Source organism: Dipteris shenzhenensis, chromosome 33 (assembly GCF_047967505.1).
Source record: "Dipteris shenzhenensis isolate YYH24624 ecotype China chromosome 33, Dip_SZ_1.0, whole genome shotgun sequence".
NCBI lineage: Eukaryota > Viridiplantae > Streptophyta > Polypodiopsida > Gleicheniales > Dipteridaceae > Dipteris > Dipteris shenzhenensis.
Genome location: NC_141628.1, coordinates 18,944,067 through 18,969,590, shown reverse-complemented (window position 1 = coordinate 18,969,590; position 25,524 = coordinate 18,944,067). Strand labels below are relative to the sequence as shown.

The window sequence follows — 25,524 nt, the reverse complement described above, 5'->3', positions numbered from 1 at the left end:
TGGAGGATTGTGCCCTTGCGAGAAGGAGGGTGACTCAGGTTCAATCAGGTGCGTTCAGAGTTCTGGGTTACTGCATTTGAGTTTGGTTGATTTTGCTGTGTGGTATATACAGCAGAGATGTCGACAGCCTCTTCAGCCCCTACTATCCCTTCCTCCTCCTCCAGTTTTCTCTCTTTCACTATCCCTAACTTTGGAGAGTCTGGAAACCTGGACGGGACTAATTACCCGATCTGGAAAGTGAAGATCCGGAGTCATTTAGTGGCTCGGAAGTTGTGGAAGCTGACCACGGGAGAGGAGTCGAAGCTGGCAGACATGGTGGACACTAAAGGGAAGGTACTCATGGCAGTAGACAGAGAGGAGCTTGAAGCTTGGGAAGAAAGAGATGCCCATGCCCTGGCAATAATCATAGGGACTACGGCGGACTCTGTTCTTCCGCATATCCAGCTGGCCCAGACGTCAGTAGAGGCGTGGGCCACCCTGAAGGATCTGTACGAGACAGATAATACCTCCCAGATCGTGCTTCTTCAGCATCAACTCTACAATCTTGATATGGAAGAAGGCGATACGGTGCATGATCATCTGACGAAGGTCAAGGTGGTGCGGGATCAGTTAGCAGCGATTGGTCAGAAGACAGACTCATGCCATCTGGCCTTGATGGTATTGAGGAGATTGCCTCAGAGTTTCAAGAGCTTTGTTACGGCTGTGACAGCAGGACAGAGAACCAAACCTCTGACATTTGAGGAGTTGTGTCCATTACTGCTACAGGAGGAAGCTCGGGAGAAGCTCTACAATGGGGACAAAGATGACAAGGCGATGCTGGTGAAGGATTCCGCAGGTAAGGGAAAGGGCAAGCCTAACAGTGGCAAGTCCAATAAAGATGACTCTGATGACGAGGGGACTTCAAAGAGGAAGCACAAGAAGAAGTGTTTCTATTGTGATACGCCCGGACATTTTGCAAAGGACTGCAGAAAGAAAAAGGCGGATCTGAACAACAAACAGGAGTCTGACCCAGATTCAGAGGGAAAGGCCAAAGCTAATGTGGTAATCGAAGAATTGTTCCTGGTGACATCACCGAGTGTTACCGAGGTCAGGTATGTTGATCCCGAAATCACAGTAAGGATGTCTGACATAAAGAGTTGGGTCAACGAGGAGTCAGATGCCTTTGTGAAGGTGAAGGACAGTATGGAGTGCTTGGAACCTTCCAGGTGTGTAGCTGTTGACACTGACACGAGGGTGGATTCCATGGAAAGCCCTGGGGTCTCATGGTCAGCTGGATGCTGGACTTCAGAAGGGGACAGTACAGGATTACACAAGATTTTGACAGGTGCCTTATTGAAGTACAGGGTTTGCTTTCATAGCGAACATTCAGGCAGTACAATAGTCTGGTATGTATTTGATATTCTGCATTTGAGCTTTTATAGCATGCTGTGGAGAGATTCTGCTCTTCATTTGTCTCACGTGATAAGAGATTGGAAGGAATTGGCCTTCTTCGAAGGCAGAAGGGGAAGTTTTGGTGCTTCTTCAAATCTCGGACGCAGATTGCTAGAAGGTGGTGGACAAAGAGTACTGAAGCCAGAAGAGTACCTGCTTGAGAACTCAGCGAGAGTTCATGGTCCAGGTTATCTGGATAAATTCATTGGTTGCAGACCTTGCCAAAGGAAGGACGGGTTGAAACAAACCCTCAGAGCATGGTGCCTGGAAGACTCCAGGTTGTTCACTCATTATGAGGGGGACGACTGGAAGATCGTGACGGTTGGGTTGCTCAAGTTCAGAGGCGGGAATGCGACTGAAGGAGGTGGTACCAGGAGGTGCTACCAGAGATGGACCTGTGTACCAGGATGGTGTGCGGAAGCAAAACCGGACCTGGTGGAGCAGGAGCCACTGGATGAAAAGCCAGGAAAAGATTACGACACCGAAAGGTTCCAGAGGACTACGACCAGGGAGTTACTGGAGCATCTTCATCGACGTGTTGGCATTGGGCTGAGATGTGTCGGTGAGAGGGGGTGTTGGAAAGGTCACCTCCCCATCTGTAAGCCCCCATATGAGGAGAGCATGGGGGAGGGAGACCTAGGGCAGTGCCCAACAGGAAAAGAGAGAAAGGGGCTGCCACATAGACAGCATCATGGCTGGTATGTGGGCAGCACATCTAGGACTGTTAAGGGCAGGACACAGGGCCAGGAAAGTACGGAGCAGAAGCAAGACAGTCTGGGACAGATTGCGCAGGATCTAGGACATGGAGGCGCACTGTTTGCAGAGGCGCAGACATGGCAGGGAGTGCAGGCTCAGATCTGCAGCAAGGAATGTGACTGGCAGTGGGGAGGTGGCAGGCCTTTTATAGGCTGCATATTTGCCTTGAATGGAGGGCCAAAAACCCTGGAAGTTTGGGCCATAAAAGGCCTGAATTGTGAGCCCTTTAAGGGCAGTTTTTCCCAAGCAGACTGGGTCGGTTTTTTGTACAGACTCAGTCGGTTTTTGTACAGACTGAGTCGGTTGGCTGGCCAGGCCCTTGAGGGCTATATAAGGAGGCCATTCAGGCCTCATTTCAGCATCATCTGGAGCTAGCAATTCCATCAGCAGAAAGAGCAGCAGCAGGGCTTTCTTTGGGCCTACAGTCAGGAGGAGAAAGAAGTGCCTTGTGCTGCAGACTTAGCTTGCAGGAAGCTGCCCACCTAGACTGGTTTCCAGACAGCAAGGTGGAGAAGATCATTCTAGACGGAAAGTCTACTCACGCTCGAGGTGGAGCACGCGGACTCTAGTCTAGAGATAGCCAGCAGATAAGAGAAGGACTTTTGTGGTAAGATCAGAGGACCACACCATTGGTGGGACTTTGGATCTGTCTCTTTTGTATTGTGTCCATAGTTGTGGACGGAAATATATTATTTGGTGGTTTCTCTATCTGATCGGTTCATTGTCTATTGATGAGTCTGCACACCTATTGAATGCACATAAGTAAAGAAGTTTGTGATTCCACACCCACACCGCACACTGTGTGAGCTCCTGGGCATTACTATAAGTCTTCCGCTACGTGTACCCTCTGTTGGGTATTTTCTAACAGGGCCCCCACTTAAAGGCAGAGGGCACATAGGCCAAGAGCAGGTGCCCACAGCCCAAAATATAGGGCTGGTGGGGGCAGGATTTTTGCAGACGGAGTCGGCCAGGAGACCTGCTCCAATCGGCTATTTTGGCCACGCCTTGGGGCCTATAAAAGGAGAGGCTAGGAGCCTCATATCGCATCCAGCACACCAGCAGGTGTGGCAGCAGCAGGAGCAGCAGTGCAGACATCCTCAGGTCTACTTCCAGGAGGCAGAGGAGTGCAATAGAGGCTGCAGACTGAACTCTACTAGGGCTGGGACTTGGCTGTCTCCTAGAGCAGCAAGAAGCTGAGATCTGGATACAGAGTCTACACACGCTCGACATGGAGCACACAGGCTCAAGTTCTAGAGAGATACTAGAAGTACGTGGTGGTAAGATCAAAGGGCCACACTTTGGTGGAACTTTGGATCTCTCTCCTTACATAGGCCCACTTGAGAAGGCCTAGCCAGCTAACAAATCAGGCCGACCACAAGAAGACCCCACCAAGCAGATGGCCAACTTGCATGTGACATTACATCCCAACCTGCTTACACGGCTGGCAACCAGGAATATGTCAACGTGGCAGCCCACATATCTTCTAGCTCTGCCCTCTGCCATGGCAGTCCTTCTCACTGCCCATGTGACAATCCTCTCACGCAACATAATCTGTAGGCATCCTACTCCTAAGTCCTCATTTGGTTCCATTGCTGCCACAGGAGAGCTGAGTCAAAGGCATCCTCAAACACTAATCCACACACCTCCGTCAAAGAAAATCACAACCCCGCCAAAATCTTCCAGATATCCAGGTACTACCATCAAGTCCAGTCAATAGATTCGCTCCATTAAATTTTGCACTGCTTAGAACTATCTCTAAACCCAAGCTCCTGCTGGGCTCAAGTCAAGGCTCAACCTTGAGTCTACTGAGGTCACCTGCAAAAAACTCTTCTTGTGCCTCCCCAATCTCACAGTCATCAACAAACACCATCATGCTCAGCGTTGTGCACCATGAATCCGCTTTTTGATGAGCTGCATTTGTCAGTAACTCAACCTCCTCGGGGTCTTCATCACCTGAACTCCAGAATCATCATGCAGCAGGCACCCAATGCCACTGCCCAAAATTTCTTCACACCCTCCATTGACCAACCGACTGAGAACACCAGTGTTGGGGTCACCTGCCCACCTGTGAGCCCCCATATGAGAAGGACATGGGGGAGGTTAACATGTAGCATGGGAAGTGATGAAGGATCTTGGACTCGAGCTGCTATGTGGGCAGTAATCTGGCTGCCACATGGGTAGCACATAGATCTCATCTTAATTTATATTTACGGCAGCTTCATGGGCCACCCCGGCCAGCATCAAGGGCTGACACTAGATCCTTGTTTGGGTCACGTGAGCTGAATGACCAACCAAATGGGGCCACATAGGTGGTTTTATATGCAGGTCGGGGCAGCAAATTGGGGGCTGGAGCCATTATAGGCCTGGCCCCTAGGTTGGCAGAACTGCTGGTTCGCCGGCATATGCAGGATCATAGACCTGCAGATCACCTTCCAGGGTGAAGAGGAGAGGCAGTTCCAGTGATCAACAGTAGTTATTCCAGGTACCATAGTGGGTAGATCTACAGCAAAGTAGAAGAACTAAAGGAGGAGTCTGATGAGAGGTGAAATTTTTTACAGACTTTCTAATTTGAAGGTGTCTACACAAGCTTTTCACCCCTAAAATACGAGGGCAACTAAAATTGTCCCAAATCAGGCCTGATTGTTAAAAAGGAAAAAATGCTCTTTCATTATGCGGAGTGATTTATCTGTCTGGTTCTCCTATAGACAGTTGAACATTTCGATTAATTTAGTGAGTTTGAAATACTAGCATCCAATCGTGTGCTTTATAAATCTGAAAAGTGAAGTCCTTTTTCTTTGACAGATTCTCAGGAATATGGGGTAAAAAAATAGGCAACTGATAGGGACATCCAAACTAGATCACCACTTTCTGCTCAAAGAAGAACGTGAGATGTAGATGGAAGTAGTGAAAACCAAATTGTATTGTAGCTTTACTGTACCTGGCCACTTCCATCTGACATTTCAATTGATATCATCTGCTCTTTGTTATACTGTGGAAAAGCATCTTTTGCAGCCGTTCTGAAGATATCTTCATTCATAAGCACTCCTTGCAAATCTAAAAGCCAAACATTCGACAATTTCAATAATACCTATAAATCAAAAGCCAAGCATTTGGCATTTGAATAATGTCTATAGCAAATGCTTTCATCTTATTCAAAAGAATGCATATATCACAGACTACATATTTTCCCGTGCAATTATTATAGTATAGCATGTGACAGTGAACAACAATGCAAAGCAAACAAAGATCTCGTTGGGAAAAGAGGAAATGTGAAAAATTCACAGATTGTAATCATCCTTTCTTTAACCATCTTTAGCCTATTATTAAGTGGTTTGCATTGAAACTGGCAACATTTAAGATTGCGTCCTTACAGCAGCCAGATGTTATAAATACCTTGTGCAAAACAAAATAGTTGAACATACTACTGCTGATTCTTTCAAGATGCCCAAGTTTTCCTCACCACACTCTGCAACAAACAAATCACTGCAACATGCCAGAATTCCCCCACTTGAGTAAAAGCTTTTAGCCTGAAGTGATCTTGGCGTGTTTTTTGCGATTACATTTCCTGCTTCACAGAGTGTTTCCAGGGTAGATTGCTTCATAGAGTGTTTCCAGGGTAGATGCTTGTCATCCTAGTAAAAGTATAAGGGTCACCCTCATCCAAAACATGCAACATAAGGACTCCATTAAGACACTTTTTAGCTGATGTCACCCGATTGATGCCGCCTTAGACGAGAGGTCACCTCCTAGATCTTTGCAGGATGTAATAGCATGTGAGGTTCTTTCTGGCGGCTGCTGTTCCTCCCAAGTAGCTGAATTCATTGTTCCAAACTGTCATTGAAATGCTGAATAAATCTCTTTCTGGTGACTTAGATTCTGAAGGTTGAAAATCTGGCTGCTGTTTTGAGACAGCATAGCAACTCATTTTCTCTCCCAAGACATCATCTATGCCTATTATTATCTTCCTTCTTTCATGTGGTGAAATCTGTACAGTTTGCTTTGCTGACGGCAGGCAACAAAAAATGCATTTATTTGCTTTATTATCCAGCTTACTTCTGAGATCATTGGGTACATGAGCATGGCATATGCACGCAAATACCATAGCATACTCACAGCTGTAGCCACAGCTCCTTAAGCATGCACATAACTGCTTCAATTAAGGCTCTACTCTTTCTATATGTCGATCCATTCTGCTCTGAAGTATGTGAACGTTTATTTTTCCGCAGGCAATGGTAGTCTACATTATGTGGTCTCAGAGGTTGAAATGGTGTTCACATATAATTTCTTACACTAGCTTGCACAAGGACATCAAGGTGCAGGCTCTCTCACTTGCACCAATGATCCCTCTAATCTGGACCTCCCCGCAAGCAGCCGATAGTTCCCTGATTTTGGGAGCTAGTAAGCTAGACGAGAACTACACCACCTCCTATGCTCCTCCTATGTTGGTGAGCTAATCTCAACAACTTACCTAGTAAGCTAGACGAGAACTACACCAACACCTCTGTTGGTAAGCTATCTCACCAATGTGCCATGAAATTTTGAAAAACTTTAAGAAGCTCGCTGCAAACTCTTCGGCAAACTACAATATCCGGCACAGGCAAGGAAGAAAAAGTATCGGCTTAGTGGCAAAACGGGTGAATCTATGGATGCAACTTCTTATTCCATGGAGGAAAATACACATTCGCATCAGCGTTGAGTTAATTGCGTGACCAAGATAGTAATGCACTTGCCAGGCGACTGGTACGGAGAGCCAACGCTGATTGGAAAAGAGCAGGGAAGCAAAGACAGGAAGCGCACAGTTTCGATCGATCAACGCAACAAAAGCCAGCACGGAAGCAGCTGAATGCAGCAAAACTCGGATGCGACAGGCAAAAGAGGGTAAAATTTTCTGATGTTGAGGAAGGAGGAAAGGAGCAGGGAAGGCGGCAAGGGTACGAAAAGCAGAGCAAAATACCTTTGGCGACGTATTGGATCTCTCCAGGGGGGGAGTTGAGGAGGAACCACTTGGCGAGGGCGATCTTCTGCTGGTCGGAGAGCTCCTCATTGTCTCCGACGGGGTGATCGGCCATGGCAAATGCAAGCAATCGATCAAGCGGCGATGCTCCAACGAAAGGCTATGGAACAACACAAAGAGTGACAGACACAGAGTATACGTAAAGCTTCCCAGCTTAAGTTCCCGTGTGAATGTTTCCCACCCGAATCTCGTTTTGTTTTGTATTGTTTATTTTTTTTTTAATAAAATCTTACCCTTATCTTGTTGTCCTCTCCTTGCTTAGGACAACGTAGAGACGGCCACTCGCCCACCTCACCTCACCTATATACCCTCAAGAAGCCTCAACATAGGCCCGTACAACCGCCATATCCGTGTTGCTTACACACCAGCGCTCGGCCATGTGAGAGAAGAGACGTCCCCTTGCTTGCCTTCCACGTGGCAAGGCGTCATTTGCCATGCAAAAAGGCGGGGCGCCCATCGCCACTACCTCTCACCCTTCACCCGCCCAACCCTAAGCCATGCAGGCATTTTCACACATGCCTTTTCTCGCTTCTACGGGGTTTGGGCCATGTGTAACCACCCGTGAGAGATAAATGAAGTACAAATGTTTGGATGGTTTTTTGACAAAACCCATGCTCTTATGGCCACACTCCACATGGACAAGGCATACCTCGAGGTGCCACTTATTCGAATGGAGACATTACCCAATGTTCCAACCATGATGTCTCTTCGTGGGCTAGAAGAGAGGTCTTCACCTCCAAGCCCCCAAATTATGATCTGGCATGCATTTGAGGTACTCTCCCCAAAAAACAAGCGAGATACTCCTCGAAAAATAAGACTAGAAGGTGGCTAAAGCTAACACTTTGCCCCTCTAATGGTTTGTCAAAACACTCGACACTTGCACACATCTTAGCCTCCCATAGGAACAAGCAAGTGAACTACTATTCTGAGGAACAATGGAGGTGTTGCTACTATGAGTGGAGATACAACCTCCGCTCTAGCCCGCATGTGGGTTTTCTTATTGCCCATGATTAGTTATGATATTGTCCTCTTCTACTTCTACAAAAATAGCATGCCTTGACATGGCCTTAATAGGTGCGCTTTTGATTTAAGACCAAAGGAAAGTTGCATTTTTCCCTCTAGTCATAAGTACATGGATTTGACCACGGTATTACAAGCCTTATTAAGGTGCATCTACTCGAAAGAGTCCATCGAGAAAATACATTACTTTGTCTTTTTTGTGCACCTAGATAAATACCACTATATGCACTTTTATAGTAATGTTGCCTGCATTTGCCACAAGGTCAAGTGTGGAAGGATTGCTTAGGCATGTGGATGAGTAAAACCAACTCTACATGTTTAGTTTTTTGTGTATTCTTGCAATATCTGTAGCTCACGTGTAGGCCCCCTAAGAGAATGTGAGCATATTTGTCTTGAAATAACATATTACCCGCCTTTCATAGGCCCAATGCCGAACTTTAGAGAGTGTGAAAATAGTTAGACATGGCCCTTTTGGAAGGCCTTTCGAAAGGAGCCTTAGGAGTTGGGCAACAAACATGTCACCTCTAAACAACCACATCGATTTGTGCATCATATGTCTACCCACCCCAAAACTTTTCATGATAGCAAGTACAAACCAACAAGGGGGTTTTCTCAAATTACAAGGGGTTGGCTTTGCAAGTGCATTCATGTTCCTCATTTGATTTCCTTCTTCTTTTTTGCTTCTTGTATGGGCAACCACAATCATTGTCCCATTGTTGGCCTCTCAAATGATGCATTCATGATATGCTTTTGCTTTCCCAACTTTTCTTTATCCATAAGTCTTCGTACTTTGTCAGCATAAAGGCCCTCCATGGGATCTATGAATAAAATACATAAATATGTGCCTTGGAACTCATTCTTTTATGCTATGAGATAGTACCATTTGTAAGTATCCATTTAATAACATAATAGCCTCCATTACGTATGCTAACAAATATGTAAGTAGTAATATGCATCTAGTACATTGAGGCTGAGTGAGCTTTTCTTATTCTCTCCTCAATGTGTAATATTCATATTAAAGAAAGGTTTCTTCAAACAAGCCTTGTGAAATACTTTGAAAGCTCATTTCTAGTATTTACAAGACTCAATTTCAAGTTAAGCACATAGTAGTATTGGAAGAAAAAAGTGCAATCCCAAGCTCCTTTAGATTTTTGTTTTTAATCATGGATCACTTTATATTAAGGTAGAGAGGATGTATGAAAATGTTACCTTTCCTTTTGCCTTGAACGAGTGTTCAAACTACAATTGTTTGCCATGTATTTACTAGGCCGATGTTCAAAATGCCTCTAAAAGTTGACAATAGCGTACATAAAATAATCAATTTTTTATATTTCACATGAAATGTAAATCAAACTACAATTTTATGGATTTATTGAAGGCCATTTTGCATCGTGTATGTGTAACATGTTAAGTATTGGTGTCCCCTTCTTCATAGAAGAAAACAACTTATAAGTCTAAACCTCTCCTTATGCAAATTTACTCTAATTAGTTTTTCTATTCATCTAAGCCATGTGTGTTAAAATCTAACTAACTTATCCTATTTTTAAGCTTTATGAGTTCATTTACAAAAGCTTATAATGATATGCATGCAATATGTAAAATTAACAACTCCAACATTATATATTACCTATGACATAATGGACTTTCTTTTTGGACTTTACATCCTTATAAACCTTATAGACATCTACAACCATCCCAAAGAGTGTTGAAATTATACTAACCCTTATACACAACTTTGGAGTTTGTTTTGGGCATTGAATGTGTATGAAGTTGGGAAACATTTCACAAATAACATACAGATTCTATATTACATTGTGCCTACTTTCATATCTTAAACCTACTTTCATATGGTGGAGAGATGCATATGACCTCCAAAGGATTTACACTTTTTTGGGGCATTGAATGTGTATCACGTTGGGAAACATTTCACAAATACTATATCAAGCATTGCATGTGTATCAAGTAGGGAAATATTTCACAAAAACTATATGTCTACATTTCCTTGTGCCTAGTTTCATATGTAAGTCACATCACATATATCTACATTACATTGTGCCTACTTTCATATGATGGAAGGATACATACCTCATGTTACTTCCCCTTTGAAAATTTCCAACATGTTTACATGTTTTTACCTACTAATAACTATCCTTATATCTTGATGGTGGGACAAGAACTAGATTTCTAAGAATACTATATTGTTTGTAGAAGAGATGAATTCATTCTAACCTTAAGAAAAAATTAATAGCACTTGCTTGCATAATTTTTTGATATAATCTCGACTCTTCAATTTCTTGGAAAGCTTGTTATACTTTGAGACAAGAGTATGGCCTAGTGAGCCAACTCAATACATATTTGTGTGCTTTTCCTCATGCGTTGTCTTTGTTTTGACCATATTGACGTTTTAGGCCTTGCCCATTGCTAGCATTATTTTTTAGTTTTGAAGACCAACAATTGATCTCAATTGAGTTTTCAAAATGAAAATATCTAGAAATGGAGTGCAACCCAAGTAGGGTTATACTCCTTAATGAAAAGACGTTTTGCCATACAAATGACTTAATAAATGGGTCTTATTATCCAATGTTCTAGGGCATTGTTATGATAACAATACTTGAACCCCAATAAGGGTAAAGATACCCATTTCCTTGAAATTATTTGGTGGGTCTTAAGCACGGGTTATATTAGTGTAGTGCAAGTATTAGCAAATAACTCACTAATCCCGAGTTAGACTAGTGTAGTGCAAGTATTAGCCAAATAACCCACTAATCACCAAGTATCTGTTGAGTTATTGGTATGGTCAGGATTTGATAAACCAGATGCAACTAATAGGTATTGTAGTATGTCATAATGGACATCTATATGTGACTGGTAAATACAAAATGTTACAATGAAGTGCCATGATGGGAACTAGATGATAAAGTGAATGAGAAAAGCGATATATAAGATAACTTGTTGGCATATCAAGGCATAGACCATGACAAGACATGGAATGGCCATAAGAAAGGCATAGTTGTAGAGCGGTATGACATTGCCTACATAGCAGGGAGGCAAAGTAAGTGACATGTAGAGTAATAACAAATCCTCGTCAAGGGCTTCAAGAAAATTGTTTACTAATGTTGGGCTAGTTATATGCCAAGGAAGACATCAAACCCTAGCTTGCTAGTGGACAAAATAATGGGAATCATTGATAAGTCACATAATTACATGTGAAGGAAGAATAAAGAGAAATTTTCTTTTGAAGAAAAACCCTTAGATCATGAAGTAAGGACTAGACCCTTTGATTGGGAAAGAGTAGACGTTGGGAACTAAGCTCCACAACTTCAATTCCATGGCACCAAATTTTGACTAATCTAGATACATTCTAACTAGACCACTCTTGTTTGGTTACATGGTCACATTGTAACTAGACCCCTCTAGGTTGAGTACATGGTAAACCAAGTCCATCCGGCTTAGTTACCCCAAAACCATGGTCCAACAAAACCATGGTTTCACAAAACCATGTTCCCAGATCCATGTGCCCAGAATTTGTGGGCTCCTGATTGATGGGCTAATTGGGGACATTGGATCCCAACCAAGAACTTCTATTAAAGTAGGATACACCTGTGCTTGGGCTCCACTCTTGTGACTGCACCCAAATGCTGCCAAAAACCATATCTATAATTTTGTTCCTCTTCCTTGCTTGTCTTCATCAAATTTTCACGGGGTGCATGACTCTACACATGCTTGCCACAATCTCCTCTCCATTGACACTGTTTGATCTTGCATGAAAGCTGCATGTTCATGTCACTTTTGAACATGATCTGGGATCAAGGAGTGAGAAGAGAGACCATGCAGCAAGACTCCCTTCTTTAGGAGATGGTCCTTACCTTCTTGACCATGTTATTACACCATATGCAACATCTATGGCCTAGGCTAAAATCCTAACTAGGAAGTTTGAACCTGTTTTGGGAGGATGATCACCACGTTTGCATGGTATGCATTAGTCCTAAGTAGGACTTTTGAACTTATTTTAGAAGGACGATGCTTGCATTGCTAATGTGGAAGAGCATTAGTTTCCCCCCTTTTCCTCCTTGAATGATGTGGAATCTAGAGCTCTATTTTTTTATCATATGTGTTTGTGTAACTTGAATGATGATGATGAACATGTTGACGTTCTCTTGTAAATTGAGATTTAAACTAATGTGGTTAGATATAAGATCTCTCTTTTTGGATTCCCTTATGAATATAGCAAGGCTTGGATATGATGTGAGGGATCTTGCTTCAAGATAATGCAAAGATGTTCTTCTTTCGGGAATGGAGGAGACTGTGATATGTTTTTCAACATTGCCTTGCTTATGATTGAGGGCTCTAAGTGGATGTATCCTTGGCAAGTGAATAAAGTCCCCCTAAGGTGGGGACCCTTCCTCTAGGCCCAATATCATGTGTCACGAGCATTTGTTATGATTGCATGTGGATTATAATTCTTTATGGAAAAGGTAAGTCATTGTTGAAGTGCTACCCATTGGAAAATGTTTTAACCACTTGAAACGATATGTCAAGTAGCATTTTCTATTGAAATGTCCTACCAATTGATCATTCAAGCAGGAGGCATTCAAATGATTCCTTTTGTACAATCCACCTATAGAATTTAGTCTATTTCAATTGCACGAGGGTTATGCTACATCCTCAACTTTAAATTTTCTACATGCTTCCGGTAATGGAGAAATTTTAAGGCCATAGAGTCATGTAAAAGTTTTCAACCAAATATTTGCATGGTATACAATAGACAAATTTATGTGGAGCTTCATGACCCGATGGACAAAGCAAAAAAAATGTCGTTAAGGTCTAACCTTACACATCTTTTGATGATCCACCCGTCTTTGAGAGCTCTCATAAGTTGAAGAGCTATGCTATTGTAGCAAGCTGAAGAGCTATGCTATTACAGCAAATCTAGCCATGTCAAGGAACAGTGTTGGAAGAAACATAGAGCCGAGCATGGTAAAAGCTCAAACCATTTGAAAGACAAAGCTCTTGGGATATCATCATTTGATGTTGTAACTGATTTTGCTTGTATTGTAGAAGATGATTGGGCTTTCTACGACTCTTATGGTGCATGATATGTTGCACTTGAATTGAATCATAGGGTTCTTATGGTGCTCAGTGTATTGCACTTGTCTTGGGTCACAAATTAATCTCTTTTGGTGTTGATTCATAGATCTTCAGCTATTTTTCAATCATGTTTGAGTGAAGCAGATGTTAGCAAATAGCTAGTTTCTTCCTATCTTTCTCCTCATTTTAGTTCAGGGGGGTTGTTGTAATATGAACCTCATGGAGGAGGCTCTGATGGATGTGGTAACTTAAGTGGAGGTCTTCATGGTGGCTGGTAGCGATTGGCCCATGCAAGTAGAGTTGTGGTGATTGGCTACCTATGCGACTATCTTATGCATGGCTTACACTTGCCAGATCCTTCTACATGGTTCTAGTGTGGAGGTGATTCTCTTGGCTACTACATAGTTGGAAATATATAAGTGTTCTTCTTCCTTTTACCTAGGTCGTGAGCTTGCGTTCTTTGTCTTGGTCTAAGCTTATGAGAGTTGGTGTAGTTCTCTAGTTTTGGTTGTAGATAGTTGCTCCAAGTTGTAGGGTCCATAGTTGAGTCGATTTGTATCTCCATATCTTATAAACTTGCGACAAGGGGGACAAGGGTGGGTAGCATGAGTAGGAGGTCTTGAGTCTTGATCATGCATTCAGATCCATTTGAATGCATTAGTCTTTGGAAATCTCAACTCTATTGTGCTTTTTATGTAGTTAAACTGTGGAAGCTTCATTAGCCGCAATCAACACTTTATGTGGAAAATACATCACTTGCTTTTTGGATCTTCAAGGTTTCCTTTATTCCAAGCAATCTTTATGAATGTCAAAGCCCTAAATTTCTAACAAAATAGATACCTTAGCTAATAGATTTCCCAATGGCTCTACCTAGTGCAATGGCTAATCAAAATGGGAAAGGGATGATTTGCCTCTACCATAGGCATTTCCATTGTGAGGTTAGTAAAAGAAAAATATCATCTACTATTTTTATCGAAGCTATGCTTATATATTAATATAAAATCTTGGTGAAAGTTTTCAAGCTCACTTTTTTAGTTTCACAATATTAGTAGAATGTAGTATTTTTTAATATATTTTCCTTTGAATTTTGAAGGGAAAATGTAAATCTTGGTGAAACTTTAAATTTTTTTGCATAAAAGTTTCAAATCCTAGCGAATGTTTCAAACATTTATTTTTATTAGGGCATACAAAATTTCAATGCCAATATAAAAGTTTAGCTTCTTAACGAAACTAACTTGGGCCTTGGGAGTTCGAGGTATGCTTTTGGAATGCATAAGCCTTCTTCTATTAACCAACCATTGCACAATGCTTCCTAGCTTAACTAGAAGTGTAGTGGAGATTAGGTTTGGTTTGAGTGGAAAAGGAGTGTGTTTTGAGTAGAAAAAGTAAGAACTGTCATTTCTGTCCATTGACTGTTGTTGATGGATTGAAGCTTGTTTTAGATTATTTTTTGCTACTATCAAATCATAGGAGTAGTTAGTTTGAGTGATTGTTAAGGTGTGTGAATTGTTAAATCTCACTAAAATACCAAGAAATGTTGTTTCAATCAGATTTGGAAGTGGTGTGAGTGTGTTCCCAGCCACCTTCCTTGGAAAATATCTCATTTGTCAATTTTAAGTTGTTGTTTTTTGTGTTTTTTATTTGAGTAGATAGATTAGGTACGGTAGTACCCCCCAATTCTCACAAACGTTGTACAAAACTCACAAGTTTGCAAGGAGCACTGAAAACCAGTCGGTGAGATAGTGAAACTGTGTGTCGCTACATTAAGCTTAACGTAGCTACGATTATCGAAGTTGTCGCTTTATAAAGCAGCAAATGATTGATCAACACATGCACAACTGATTCTGATTGGAGCAGCTTGACTTACTGATCAACACATTCACCTGAGGTTTGGTAAAATGCTAGGATTTCACCCATAGCAAGAGGACAGTGCTTTGAATAACATTCTACTCAGCCCATCAAACACCGTAGTGTCAGTTCCATTCAGGATCTTGACCTTAAGATCTTATTTAGTGCATGGTCCTGCACACACGGATTCTTCAAGCTCTGAGGACACAAGGGAATGCAATGTCTCATATCTTTCTTCCCTTTCCTTTATGCAATGAGAGAGAGAGGTGTATTCTATCCACAATAGAAATATCTCAACTGTTTTTGTAAACATCAACCCTTCCTTTCGGCAATGCATTGGTACTTCAACTCTCTCTTTTCCCCCAAACAACAGAGTTTCGTATATTGTTAACACTGGCAATCCTGTGGGTTCAAATACCCAACAAGCTATTTGGTAATTAAAGATCAAGACTGGTTGCTTGTGTGCTATAGAGTGTTTTGCACCATCCTCATTCTGGAGCTCCTCACTTTGCCGTGTAACGGAACTCTATAAAAATTTTTCATAAATTTTCACAACTTCCCATTGCCTCCAAAGCTCACTCTCATTAGCATCCCCCTCACGTCAGCGAAATCCTCATGATCTGTCACTGCAAGAAGACCTATTTTTCGTCGAAAAAGTAATTCCTAGCAACAACTAGCAACAACGAAGCCTTGTTTGCCTTCCTACCCTCTTTACTCCCTCAAGTTCTCGCACTCTCTTCATATCCATCCCTTCCCAAATGGATCAATCCAGGATGCAGACCACCCATGAGCATGAGCCCTTAGCTCAATAATCTAGAAGAAGCGACGGATCGCTGACATAGAGGATGTGCAGAACTACGTAGAGCACAATATGCAAATCACTCGGTTCCCCCCCCTTGGAACGGAATGGTTGGAGCACCTTCAAGGGGTAGTCATTCATTCCCAATTTAGATGCAATATAAAGGACTTCTGCCTCTACTACCACAATGTAGGCAGTAGCTACCAAGCAATTTAGGACCCATCAGTAGCCCCCTTGATCCAAGCCATGACAGGTTCCCATACCACCTAAACCTGCGACAGTGGTAGATTTTGTTGATAGATTCAACAACACTTCTCAGACAATGGGATGGCTGCATGTGGACAGGGAGTACCACTTTTATCAGTTCATGGTTGAGATGGTCTGTAAGGCATTTGGGCTACCTAGCATCTCCAAAACCTATGCAATGCTCGGAGGCATGGATTAGAAACTCCAAGGGGTGGTGGCATATGATATGAAGATCCATAGGGGTGGGATACCTATTACAATAATAGTGTAATCTTGCAAAATCTACTTGTGTGCTTGCATTAGCTCGAGAAGACAAACTGGGCTGACCATTTCTATATAGAGCTAATCAATGTGTGCATGCAATCCAAAGGAGAAGATTGGACAATCCCATGTTCTATGCCAATAATATGCTATTTGTCGGATGACACCGTATCAAAAGGCTGTGGCAATGGCTAAAACACAACACACTGCTATCAACTCCAACATAGTGGACCACCCCCATAATGCCCTCACCCAAAAAGAAGAGGGAGAAATAGAGCAATACACAAGCAGTTAAAGCAAAGAGAAAACAGGAGCAAGAGACCCTCCAAAAGTAGCAAGCAGAACTAAGGCACAAATAGGAAGAAGAGAGTCGGAAAAAGGAGGCTGAGACTGCCGAGAAACTCAAACAAGAGGGTGCCCTCAAGAAGCCAATGCTGCAAAGAAAATTGGTCATATATATCACTCAAGAATAGGGGCTGAGCCCACTGCAGAGTCCTACAGGGGTTCATGAAGCTGCAACTAAGATCAAAGTTGAAGAATAAGGCCAATCGCAACCACAATCGCCTCGATGCCCAACCTCATAGAAAGTAATCAAACTTTATACCTCTAAAGCATATTGTTGTTCACAAAACTACACCAAGTTGATGCGGGAGGACATAAGTGTGCTACAAAAAGAGCCATTTTTCATGGACGCTCGAACTGCCATGGCAAGAACTTCTGAGAACATGCTAGTGTAGAAACAGGAGTTTTTTGCCCATCAGACTATTGATGCGAACAATGCCTAACGCTAGTAGTAGTAGAGGTAGGCAAAAAGAAGGGCACATAGGATGGTAGTGGAGGCCAGTGGCCTAAAAGCAGTAAAAATCAGCAAGGGGCTTGAGATCAAGCTTCAAAAGATGAAAGAATCCCTTGCCATGGAATGCTCACATAATGATATGCCATAGGTTGATTATGATGCTCTCTAAAGGCAAGCTAACATGGATCATCAACAACACACAAGAGTGCAAGTACAGAAGCTGGCTCTGGAAGCTCAAGTGGCTCAGTAGGCCCAACAAATAGAGTAGCTCCATGCACTCTTGCAGTAGTGACAACAACAGATTATTCGCCTTCAGTAAGAGCTCCAAGCCCTGCACCTCGTCCATCTCTAGCATTTTCCATCCGCACAGTTGAAGACACCTTCAACTACTACCTTTACACTATCTTCGCCGCTGCTACCATACAAAACAATATCAATTTTGAGCACCCACTCTTTGCTGCTTGTTTACCTAGATACTCTTCTTTGATGCAATAACTTATTGGCACATCCTATAATAGCTATGGCGTATTTTTAGGACATTGTCCTCTAGGATGATGCAGATATTTTGATACTTGCATGCCACCCCATCGTCTATAATTTTGTAGTCTGGGTGCGAGTTTTCCAAGACTCTTCTATTTTATCCAACGAAAGCCCCATGCTAGAACTACTAAAACCTAGTGACCTATAGGACTTGCCTTGCAATGCATAGACCTTGGCTAGAAGCCTAGAGTGGCTACAATTGTATGGCTGTGGGGATGCCAAATTCATATTCAATCACCTCTTTGCACACAATAGCAAGTGCTATCCCCCTACTGGCATAATAGTTTTGTACAATAATATTCTTGAAGCCATTCGGAACATCATTCAAATTGGCATATTATTAAGGCAATTTTATGATTCACATGTAGCATACCCTATGACTCTACATGAAGTATATGCCAATACAACATGGGCCTTGTTTAACTCTTCTCACCCACTTCCCCATTGTCTAATCCCAACATGGCACCTAACCCAAACCCCACCTCTATAGTCACTACAGCCCACTAACCCTTCACAACCATCCAACTCATAGCACACCACCACACTACCCACCACCAACACACATCAATAGTTGCTTGCGGGCCGGAGGGTCTAGAAGACATGGCATGACCACTTGGTATAAAATTTTTGAGCCCATGCTCTTCTCAGATGTCGAAGATCCCTATGAGGAGGAGGATCTAGAAGAAGTCAATGAGCACCCCCATGAAGAGGAGGAGTAGCCTTAAGAGCTTACACCCAACCATGACACTTGGTATAAGTCCACACATAATTTAGGGTCATCGATGATGTGGCAAACGTGAACAAATGGACTAGAGTTTCTAGCTCACTCAGAAAGACATTATAGAAGTTCGTGCTCTGACTGAGTTGACCCAGAGGAGCGTCAAAAAGTGGCGGCAAGAAAATCTCAAAAGTACAAGAGGTGGCTATCAGAGGCTAGACCCTAATTAGGTGCCAACTACATGTATGGTAGTAGGACTTTAGCCTTAGTGGAGAATTTCCTTTTTGAAACGTGAGGCTTTTTGGTGGACCTACTACTTAGTGACATTGACTGACGTGTCGATCCCACTTATATGCCATTATGCCATAGATGGTCTTAGCCAAATTTAGAAGAAATATGAGAGTTAGATCCGAATATCGCATAAATTTTCCAAGGCTCGATTTTTCAGAAGTAGGATCCTCCTATGCATTGGTGGCACATATGGAGGAATTCAACACAACCTTTCTTCGGTCCCAGATCTGGTAGTCGTCACAATAATGCTTTTTTTTTGACTACTTATCATTTTGTTAAGGGACATCCCCACTTACGAGCCTACTGCAGAGGAGAATCTTCAATGGCTGTGCTCCAAAATAGTATTTAACCTCAACATTGGGCCCTAATTTTCTCAAGTCATGCACCTATATCTTTGTGTGTGCAATCTTCATGGTCGTCATATCCAAACCTTTGAAGACTATTTGAGACACATTTTTGGAAGCCTTTCCATTAGTTTTGCAGAATCTCCCATGGATTATTCGATTGACATCGCATCATGAACAATGCCCTCAAGTCTGACATCATACATCGAACCAATCCAAGGATGGATTGTGAGTATGAAGGGATGCATGTTAATCGCCATGGTTAACAGTTCATGCAAGTGCTAGGTGTTTCTAAGATTAACTAGAGAAGAAGGAGAGGATGTGAGGTAGGCAATATGATATCCGCCTTGGAGCCATATGGGCCCAAGTGCTTGTAAAAAGAGAGTGAGAGAGGTGAAAGAGAGTACATGGTTAGCCCTCCCTTGAAAAGTTGTAGTTATAAATGGCCATAAGTTTGACTTTGGTCTTAATTGTGTACACGTAACTTTTGGAATACAAGCTCTCTCATTCTCTCTATCTTCTTGTGAGTGACACTTCTTGCTTTCCTTTGTGTGTTGCCTTGTGATTGCCACTCTCCCCCTTTCACTTTCCCCTTCACTTCTCTTCCCTCTTCTCTTCCCATCAACCTTCTTCATTCATGTGGAATCACATTGACAAAATCTGGTAGGCACTTGTGTGACACAAGTGATAGGCTCATGCTTGCAAATCTCTCACAAGGAGTTGTTCTAGAGTGGAGTCTCCATTGACATTCCCCCAAGATCCCTATGACACATTGAGTCACTGCCTAGCTACACACTCTGGAAGGCATGATAGAGATGTCTATGTGATTGTCTCAACCCAACGGTTGGGGGAGGATGAACCAATAGTAATGAAAGGGATAGGTAGAGACTCAAAATCTAGGAGCAAAAGGGGTTGAGTTGTAGTCTTCTCCTCTGAATTATCCTACTATTTGCTTGGATTCAGGGGGCTTTGCCTCCTCAATCACCATCAACTTCAAGCCAATTATTTTGATGGAGGTGGCCAGTGTGTGTGGCTTGGAAATAGGCTGTGAGCCACACCGGGGCATGCTCTATCTTTATTGTCTAGGCTGTGGCACAATTTCTTGGATCAGTGCTCATGAGGCACCAATAGCTTTTTGATTAAAGCTTGGATTTGTTCCAAGTTTACCACTTGCACTCAGCCTTGTAGCATTATGCTGGCATAGTTAATTGATCTTGATGGTGGCAGCGACAGACGAGGCAGGTGATACTCATTGCTTGAGGTGCCAAATCACCTATTGCTATACCCCATCTCTTGTTTGCATGTTTATGATCTTTGCTTTTGCAAGCTGAAGAGCTACCTAGTTTTCTTCTATTGGGCCATGGATCGGTACTTTGCCTATCGTTTCATTTGATTCTCCTTCACGGTGTCATGGGTAGCTTATCGCTTGTTGTACTCTGCCTCCTAGGCATCACTATCTCCATGGAAATAATCTTAAATATAATACACATGACCCTAGGGCTACCTCTTATTATACCATAGGGCTTGAGGAGGTGCCCATCGCCTAGCAATAAAGCACAAGATTTGGATAGTAGTGTTGCCTCATCCCTCAATGTCTGCCTGTTGGCCTTGATCAACTCATAAGGAACACTATTATTAAAACAAAACAACTCATCAATGCTTTCACACATTGAAACCCTCGAGGCTATCAAAATATGCTCTACATACTAAGGGTGCTTGGGTTGCTTACCAGATAATAACTCTCTATCTTCTCCTATGGTAGGGAAGCGTCACTTGGAAAGGAAGTCATGTTCTTAACCTGCTCAAAGAATTCAGTTGGATTCATAGCTCACATCTACTCTCTATACCTACTCCTCACAGTGACATTGAGGACATAGCTAGAACCCTTAACACAAGATGGAAGATTGTTGATAATCCAGCCAAGTGGCAGTATATGTTTTGACTCATTTGGAACAAGGACATCCATGAAAAATACTCTACCCTACTTTGTCTCATCTTACATAAGGCTGTCTAGGCTAATTGCAAAAGTGAGAGAATAGGAAAGGGGCCAGGACTCTACAAAATGTGCCCCACCAAAAAGGAAGACATTTTTCATCTTTTCATCACGTGCCCCGAAGCTAGGAAAGTTTGGAAGTACATCTAGCTCTAGGTTGGGAAGCCTATCAACTGGAAGGCAATTCTCCTTGGAGATTCCCTCAAAACCCCTCATTCTTCCTGGCTAACCCTCAAGGCTCATGCATTGTGGGCCATCTAAATCTCAAGAAACTATTACCAGTTCCAAAGTGGTGGAATTAGTGCATTGAAATGTTCTCATGTTAATTTTTAGAAAAAGTTTCTATTTTTCAAAATTAAGAGGTTAACTAACAGAAAACATTGTCATGCTATCAGGCAAAGAATTTGCTAGACCAACAGATCCATAATTACAATGAGGCTCTCTCTCAGCTACACGAACAAGCTAATGAACACACCAAGAACTTCAATTGCAAAGAGATTTCTGGTTGTTGTAGAATCATGACCTCCCTACTTTATACCTTGTCAAAGAAGAACCCTCTTGAAGTGATGGATCTTCTCCAACTCTGTTCCATTTTGAGATGTGCTCCCTTCTATTGGAACTGCTCTTCAGTGACTTGCTATTTTGAACACTGATCTTTATGGTTCTCTTTTTCCTCACAGCTATGGACTACATCAATTGTCTCCTAGTGATCTAACTCATGTCATAAGGGTGGACCCCCTTTTTTTTCTTTGTTGCTGTAATGAATTAATGATCCTCAATGTATAGGTCACTTGTGAATATATAATACAAGAAAAACAATCTCTACCCAGAAAAAAAGACTCTTTATCCTCATCTTTTTGTTGGTCGGAGGCATTCCCTTCACCTTGGTTGGTCAGCCTTGTAATAACATCTAGCTACTTAAGTGGCTCTGTTGGTGGATGATTTTGACAAGAACTTGCAAGATGATTTGTGGATGCTAAATGGCTATGTATGACATCCATGTGTAGCACCTAGGGGCTAGGGACTAGGTAGGGAGCACTAGCTTTTTGATTTTCAATGCAAAAGCATGAAAAAGGCATGGAGCAAGGCCTAAAAACAAGGGAATTGGGCGCCTCACCTTTGCTTGAACAAAAAGGCATGATTTTTGACTAAAAAAGATGGAGATACTTGATTTGAGGAGCAAGGGAGTGTTGCAAAAGATTCTCCAGTATGATAAGATTGTAGCTTGTTTGGCGGCATGTCATGAAGAAGGATGCGGAGGTCACTTTGGGGCTGAACGTACAAAGAGGAAGATCCTACTTGCATGGCTAATTTGGCCTAGCTTGAATGGAGATGTGGCTCATTGGTGCAGAAGTTGTCCTCAGTGTCAAGCATATGGTAAGAGGGTTTTGATGCTAGAACCTACCAAGACAATCATGTCTTAAGCTCCTTTTGAGAAATGGAACTTGGATTTCATTGGTCCTCTTCTCCCAACACGTAAGGGTAAAAGGTACATACTTTCAACTATGGAGTATATGACCAGGTGGCAATAAAAAGTCCAGTAATGCTATGACACCTGTCTTCCCTTCTGGTTTAAGCTATTCTAACTTAAGTGGATCAGATGGTGGTAGGTATCAGTGTTGCTGGTTGAAGTTTGGTGCAAAGGTTCTTTCATGGAGAAATTCTTTTCAAATCCTAAAAATATTTTCTTTTTGGGATTCAACCACATCTAGTCTTTATAAATACCTTTTCCTTATATTTCATTTGATGTTAAAGTGTTGTTCATATATTCTTGGACCTCGTGCGAATCTAATCTCAACACACACACAAATATTACCATCAGGGTTTGGCCACCTTGATTCCTTGAATATATGACTAACACTACATCTTATGACTATTCTTCAGATGGCGAAATAGTGGCACATTGATCTTTTAGACTTGGGATACTCTGTGGTCATCCACTCACAAAGAGAGAGAGAGAGAGAGAGAGAGAGAGAGAGAGAGAGAGAGAGAGAGAGAGAGAGAGATTAAAAAATAAAACAAGGAAGAATAGTTTGATGCCACATATTTATTGTTCAAAATTTGAATAGCATTTCATGTCTTATGTGATACACTTATTCATATTTTTGAATAGAAAAACTAAAGAGATGAGTCACTAAAGCGGTCACCCACTCACAAAAAATGAGAGAGAGAGAGAGAGAGAGAGAGAGAGAGTCTGTCATCTCCTTCCATTTTTAGATGGATAGGTTTACGACATATCTTGTTGGCAAGGAATGGCTTCATACTTGATGCAAAAGTTGGTGTAAGAACTCATATAGGTCATAGCAAAGGACTACTATTGTGGCAAGTATCTTCTTTAAGTTTGTCCACTTGTGGAGAATGACACAACGAGCAACCCTAGTGGTTTGAAGTTCTTAGAGAGGGAAAGCCTTGACATCACATGGTGGTTATGCAGCCATCCATAATAATTTTTGGAAATATATCTCTATTACAAAGAGAGAGAGAGAGAGAGAGAGAGAGAGGATTTGATATTTTATAGATGGTGTGAAGTGAGCAACAATGTGAAATAGAATACCATATTTGTGCAAAGAAAATAATTTATAGAAATGAAATGAGTTAAGAAGGAAGTCAAAGGACAATATGCATTTCCATGATAGGTTATAGGTCCTTGTCTAGGAAAAGACATTGAAGTGCACATCTTATCATACACATGAGCAAGGACATGCTAGAATAAGTAAAGGACATGTTGGAATAAGTTTGCGTGGAAGGAGAATGCTTAAATGTTTCAATGAAAGCTACTTTTGTCATTCATACACATGAGAAGGGGAACAAGTATGGGACATGCTAGAATAAGTCTGTGTAGAAGGAGATTCCTCAAATGTCTTACAAGAATCAAAATATTCAAGCTGTAATTATTAAATGAATATATTTGTGTCTCCTACTTGAAAATTTTCCTTTGAGTGCAAAATTACAAAATAAAACAAGGAAGAAGAGTTTGATGCCACATATATATGAATGTGGCAATGATGTATAAAAGAACATAACAAAATGGACCTTGGAAGTGCACGTATTACATGTGCCACTTATAGTTGGGGGGGTTAGTGAGAGAGAGAGACAGAAGTGGGGGGAATGGGATGCTAAGTCATCAGCTAAAACCAGTGTAGTAGTTCATGCTTTCAATCTTCAAATTTGTAAAAACCCAAATGATCTATAAAGTCCAATTTTGGGTTCGCACCAAACAACCCCATATTTCTCATCCCCCAAAGAGGCCCTTGTATGACAAGCCACTTAATATGAATAATGTGTGGTTTTATTGTCAGATAAGCTCTATTGTATGAGTAGGAATTTTCAAAGTTGGCATCATGTACCACAACAACAACGTACTATTTTCACCTATCATGAATTTAAGTGAATACATACATATATATATATATATATATATATATATATATATATATATATATATATATATATATATATATCCTTCTAATCCATTAGATCTAAGCACAATCCAACATCTTTGTGCCAAGTATTACTATTGTGTGAGTGTCATAGAAATTGCACAAAAGAGGGGACCATTTGTTTGTGCATCCATGGCACTAGGCTTTTGGGCAATGAATGCTCCACCCTAAGTCTTGCCTTCTAGGAAAGGCTAGGAGAATTTCCCCATGTCCAAAAACAAACATCTTCACGGTTCTAGCAAGATTTTGAACATGGGCAACTCGCAGGGTTTGAGCACGGGTAGCCAGCTCTAGTAGGTAGACACCCTACTGCTTGAGCTACCATTGCTCTGCAAAAAAGCATTTTTCATGTAAACACTAGCTTTGATAGGATCTAAGGTGCATGCTTAATGTGTGTACTAGGTAATGGTTACAATAAAAAGTATACTACAGACATAGTACTCTTTGTCTTCTCCTTTGGTCGTTTTCTTTTCCTTCTTCTTTTGCCTTTTTCTTCTATCTCTTCTTTTCTTCTTCTTCTCTCTTCTTAATTGCCCTTTACTCCCCCCCCCCCCCCCAATCTTTTGCCATGGCATCCCACAAGCTTCTTTTCTCCCTCCTTCACCTTCCTCCCTGCTCCCCCTTCCTATGTATCTTCTCCAAAAGTTCCTCCTCTCCGACATCCAATCTATCTTCCTCCACTTTCCCTTCCACTGTGCCTCATCCCCCCACTCCTTCCCCTCCTCTTCCTCTTTAGTGTGAGCAACATTGCATGGTGCTCTCTAAGGAGCATAATTTTGGGACCAGATGTGCCATGATTTTGGGACTTGTGAATTGAGAAATATGGAGGAGGAACAGGGAGGTGCTAGGTTGTGTTATATCTAGGCAAGATTAATGGTCAAATTAGAACTTAATGAAGAGGCCAAGAGGCCTTGCTCTTCTTGTCTCTCTTCATCCAAA

The 25,524-nt window shown here is 41.9% G+C and overlaps 1 protein-coding gene across 1 annotated transcript in view; it reads right to left on the bottom strand.

Moving 5' to 3' along the window:
- The window catches only part of CPA (Subunits of heterodimeric actin filament capping protein Capz superfamily), a 99,949-nt gene extending 92,595 nt beyond the window's left edge, over window positions 1-7,354 (bottom strand). The window contains exons 1-2 of the mRNA XM_087372031.1: window positions 7,142-7,354; window positions 5,126-5,241 (exon numbers count right to left, since the gene is read on the bottom strand). Coding sequence (XP_087228157.1) covers window positions 5,126-5,241; window positions 7,142-7,256 — 231 coding nt within the window. The 5' untranslated portion in view covers window positions 7,257-7,354. The remainder of the gene's footprint in view (window positions 1-5,125; window positions 5,242-7,141) is intronic.
- Between the last annotated feature and the right edge of the window lie 18,170 nt (window positions 7,355-25,524).